Raw genomic sequence first — 5,253 nt, 5'->3', positions numbered from 1 at the left:
TGTCTACACCCTTTTGAAGGTTATAGCTTGTTGACAGCTTTTAAGATTACAATGCATCACTACAGGAGAGTTTGAATCCTACAGATGGATGCTTGTAGGCAACATAGTTCCCTGGTCTCATCCTTTTCCCTCCTTTCCTTTGAAAATGGTTTTGGTTGGGTTATACACCTAGTATAAATTTGATCAGGAGAATGATAGGTTTATAGTTGAATTTGTAGATTTATCTTTCCCCCAACATATAAAAGAAAAAGTACTAGGAGTGAAATGTGACTGAGTTCTTCAGTAGAAAGTGCTAATTTACTTAAAAAGTCCTGGGGAACCAGCCTTACCATTCTTCTAGAGGCTAATGCATGAGATTTTCAACAGCAAAACGAGGTGGACCCAGATTTAATCAAGGTGGCTGATAACTCAACTGGGTTGCAGTGTGTGATGTGTACCCAGTAATTTTCACACTACCCAGCCCCTGCCTTGCTTTTTGTTTTTTTATTTCTACAAGCATTATACATCTCATAAGCTTCATTCAGATATTTGATTGTGATGGAGAGGCTGTATCAAGACCAACAAGTATAATTTTAAGTTATATTCAACACCCAGTAACTTAGAGATTATTCATGTCATTCACTGTAATATTCTAACATTTTAAAAATATCTGAATTAAATATTAACAACATCATCCTTTTTTGCTTAAAATCAGCTCTCATTCAGAATAAAATCTCCACAGTCTTACATACTTTCCCTTTTCATTTGTCTTATATGTGTGTTTGACAAATAAGTTTGCATTTCACCTAAAATCATACAATGATTTCTTTGAAAAGCTTATGGGACTAAGACATTAATGCATCTACCATTTTATCATGTAATCCTTGTGGTTTTCATTTTATTCTTCAGTGTTTTATTTTCTCGTAAACTATATAAAGATGATGCTAGTAAAGTTCCCATAGGACCGTGAGAACAGTGGCATCCTATCTGTAGAGGAACTAAAACAGTTCCTCTATATAATATATATATAATATATTATATGTATTATATTATACATATAATATGTATAATAATATACATATTATATTATGTATAATAGACATAATTGTAGTTACTATATCCTTTCACTATGAGAAAATAATAAATAATGGTAGGCTGGTCCTGGAGGTAGCACAGTAGATAAAGCATGAGATCCTCAAGCAAGAGATCCTGAGTTTGATTTCTAACACTGCCTGTATCAAAGTGATACTCTGGTTCTTTCTCTCTCTCCTCTTATCTCTCTCATTAATAAATAAAGAAGAATTTTTTAATCATGAAGAGTTACAGATTAAACAAAACTTAATTTTTGGCCAACAATGTGGTTCAAGAAGTAGAGCACATGTTTTGTATGCTGAGGACAGAATTTGATTCCTGGCACCACCCAACATGGAATTTATAATATGATCTCTCTGTTAACATCAATTTAAAAAATAACTTAAAATATGTAAAATATGAAGCTTGATTTTTTTATACTCATATGAATAACTATACATGAAATCACCCAGAAGTTTAAACTTTACAATTATCAATTGAGATATTTGGTCTCAGAGGAACAAATTAAACCGTTTTGTGTCTCAAAAGTGATTGTGTGTATTGTCTCTGCATAGGTGTCATGTATGAAATGCGATCTCTGAAAAGTTTAAAACAGTGTCACTAAAAAGTTTCTAATATAAACACTATTTTTATTGATGCATCAAGTCATGTTATTACTAACGGTCATAAACTCATGTAAATATCACTATGAAGAAGTGTCTGCAGTTCAATTAGTAGAATTCAAGCTTTGTATTGTCAGAGTGTCCTGGTTTGATTCTAGCATATATACAGGGACTGGTTCCCCCCCCCCCTCTCTCTGCCTCTCTCTCTCTCTCTCTCTGTCAAATATATATTTTAAAAATAAAGAAAAATATCAACAAGGAGCAGATGGCAGAATGCTAGTGAAATCTGAGTATAAAACAAAAACCACAATTATTTCTAGAAATGTTCCTGGCTGCTTATTTCCTTGACTTTCTTTGAGAAACTCTCTTATTAGGTATACCTAATATCTATCTCAATTCACATTCTTTTAGGAAAAAAGAAGCATGAATTTTGTGGAACATTAAGTTGTAATAGAAGATGAAATCTTAGACTTTCTGTTCTTACATGAATTGTCTCACCACCGTACTAATTTAGATTTTTGGACAGCAATAAATTAGTCAATAGTTCCAAGAATATGCAGCCTCAGAAAACTCTCTTAGATAATTCATTTGAACTTTTGATTTCCCTGTCAACTTCTATTGTCACATTTCAAGAAATATAGTGTACAGTTGACAGATTCGTTGAGATATATAGTAATAGTATATTTCCACTGGGTAAATATGTTATGTTCAGAAAATTTAAATTCAAATGGATAATATTAAAATATTTGAAGGCACTTAATTTTCTCTCTTTTCTCATCTCAACAAGGGACTTTAGTTTATTGGAATCTTTAGTGAAAATATTTGCATCAGAAACCGGTTCCTGTCTAGTAAATGAACAGAAGACATTGCCTGGAAGACAGAATCTGGTACTAAGGTGTTTTATAAGTCTACACCACAAAATTGTGTCCAGACAGTACCGAAATCACTAATTCACACACACAAACTACAAAATATCCACGAAAATGATTTAATTTCCATATTTGTACTCTTGCCTGTCAGCCATCTTGCACTCAAAGCAAGATGAATAGTACCTTTGTCACTGAATTTCTGATTCTGGGTCTCACCCAGAAGCCTGAGCTCCAGGGAGTCCTCTTTATTGTTTTCTTCTGTATCTACAACATAGCTTTTTTTGGAAATATGCTAATTATCATTGCCATAATCTATAACACCACCTTGCACACCCCCATGTACATTCTCCTCCTGGCCTTGGCTGTTGTGGACATCATCTGTACCACAAGCATCATCCCCAAGATGCTGGAGGTCATGCTGACCTCAGGAAACACCATTTCCTTTGGAGGCTGCATGACTCAGCTCTACTTCTTCACGTGGTCCCTGGGGGCTGAGATGGTGCTCTTCACCACCATGGCCTATGACCGCTATGTAGCCATCTGCTTCCCTCTTCACTACAGTGCAGTTATGAACAGACACACGTGTGTGGTCTTGCTCAGCATTGTCATGGTGATTGCAGTCACCAACTCTTGTGTCCACACAGGTCTCATTTTAAGACTGAGTTTCTGTGGGCCAAACACCATTGACCACTTCTTCTGTGAGATACCCCCACTACTATCTTTGTCCTGCACCCCGGTGAGAGTCAATGAGGTGATGGTGTACGTTGCAGACATCACCCTGGCTGTGGGTGACTTCACCCTCACCTGCATCTCCTATGGCTTCATCATTGCTGCCATTCTCCGCATCCGCACTGCAGAAGGCAAGAAGAAGGCCTTCTCTACCTGCTCCTCCCACCTCATAGTGGTGTCCCTCTACTATTCCCCTGTCATCTACACCTACATCCGGCCTGCTTCCAGCTACTCCTTTGAAAGGGACAAGATAGTGACTGCCCTCTACACTCTTGTGACCCCCACTCTCAACCCGATTGTGTACAGTTTCCGGAACAAGGAGATGCAGACAGGGATTCGGAAAGTCTTTGCATTTCTGAAACAACAGTGACTTCAAAGACATTGACTCTTTGCTCTACAAGCATTTCTTAGAACGTATTCCTTTTACTGCCATTCTCCAAACCAGATTTATTTCCTCTAGATTATGAGGAAGTACCCTCTTACAATATGTTCCCTCCTTACTCTTCATTATGGAATTACACCAATTTTCAAGTATAGCATATACCACCATTCCACATATCTACTATATGTATTTTCTTTTATGAAAAATTTCAAAACTATTGCAATATATGTAAAATATTTTTCTTATTCTCTTTCTATTCCTAGAATTCTACCTCTATCACTCTATACTTTTAACTTGAACTATATTGGTGACTTAATTCTCCTATGACTTCATATAAATCTATTTCACAAAAGGTGTTACATTTGTCTAAAAATGTATATAACTTCTAGTAAATCATGTGTGTTCATGTATTTACCAATAAACAAATATAAACATTATCTACATTTGCATGTTTTTATCACCAAGCTGTATTACTTATTTTTTATTTTATTTATCTTGGATAGAGACAGATTAACAGAGCGAGAGAGCGAGAGAGAGCGGGAGAGAGAGAGAGAGAGAGAGACCCATAGCACTGCTACCCCAATAGTATAAAGCTTTCTTTCCCCTTGCTGGTGGTGACTGAGTCCTTATTTCAGTGTAAAATGTGCATTGCCTGCCCCCTCACTATTTATAATGTTATAGAATAAGTTGGTCTATGAATCAAATAACTTGCCATATATGTGACAAGAAATTATATGTTATCACTTTGTGACCTACTGGTGATGAAGGTAGTAGGATTCCCTCTGAAATCATTATTATAAGCAGGGACCCAAATACTATTCAGCTTTTAAAAAAAAAATCATTTGGAGGTTACTGGTTTACCACACAATTGTCTAAACATGAGCTCCATTTCTCAGCTCTGCATTATGGTATCTGAAAGATGCTCTCATCCCCAGCCTAGGACCTTAACCGTCCTCCAAGCTCCCCTTTTCTTTTCCCAATGTTCCTTACCTTGGTGCAGTACCCCATAGCAAGTCCATGTTTCACCCTGTCTTCTCCTTTTCTGACTCTGTCTCCTGAGTTTCACCTATGTGTATAGCCAACTGGCATTCCTCCCTCTCTTCCTGGCTCACAATACCCAACATTTTTCTTTCTTTGTATATTTTATTTGCTTACTCATTTGAAATTATAGGGGAGAGAGAAAGACCCAGACATCTCTGGTAAATGTGCTGCTGGGGACTGAACTCAGGACCTTATGCTTGAGAATCCAATGCTTTATCCACTGAGCCACCTCCCAGACCACCAATACCCAACATTTTTCCAAATTAATACAGGCCACTGTCTCATTCTACTCTTTCTGAAATAAACTAGTCCTTTTAATTGTGATCTGTGCTATGTTTTTGCCTCCATGGTCACAAGAACTATATGTTATCACCAACATTAATCTTTATAGTGTAATATATCAAATCTAAGTTAATCACAGAGCAGCAGGAATACTGTTGCCAATCCTCTTGTCCAGGACCATAAGTTAGTGTGCAATGAGCAATCAGGCCCTATCACATTAGGACACAGAGCACCATGGGTCAATTAGAAGTTACTGAAAGGACTTAGTTGGGAATCT

General features: G+C 36.7%; 1 protein-coding gene across 1 annotated transcript; it reads left to right on the top strand.

Annotated features, from left to right (window-relative positions):
• The first annotated feature begins 2,714 nt into the window (after nt 1-2,714).
• On the top strand, nt 2,715-3,641 carry LOC103128271 (olfactory receptor 13G1-like). The gene has a single exon (XM_007539129.1). The coding sequence runs from the start codon at nt 2,715-2,717 to the stop codon at nt 3,639-3,641; it is 927 nt and encodes a 308-aa protein (XP_007539191.1).
• The last annotated feature ends 1,612 nt before the right edge of the window (nt 3,642-5,253 follow it).

The sequence above is a fragment of the Erinaceus europaeus genome, chromosome 9 (assembly GCF_950295315.1).
Source record: "Erinaceus europaeus chromosome 9, mEriEur2.1, whole genome shotgun sequence".
Lineage (NCBI taxonomy): Eukaryota > Metazoa > Chordata > Mammalia > Eulipotyphla > Erinaceidae > Erinaceus > Erinaceus europaeus.
Note: the sequence above shows the minus strand (reverse complement) of the source record. Positions and strands in the feature narration are given on the sequence as shown.

Coding starts and splice junctions, on each gene's coding strand:
- LOC103128271 (XM_007539129.1), top strand. CDS start 2,715: ATGAATAGTACCTTTGTCACTGAATTTCTGATTCTGGGTCTCACCCAG.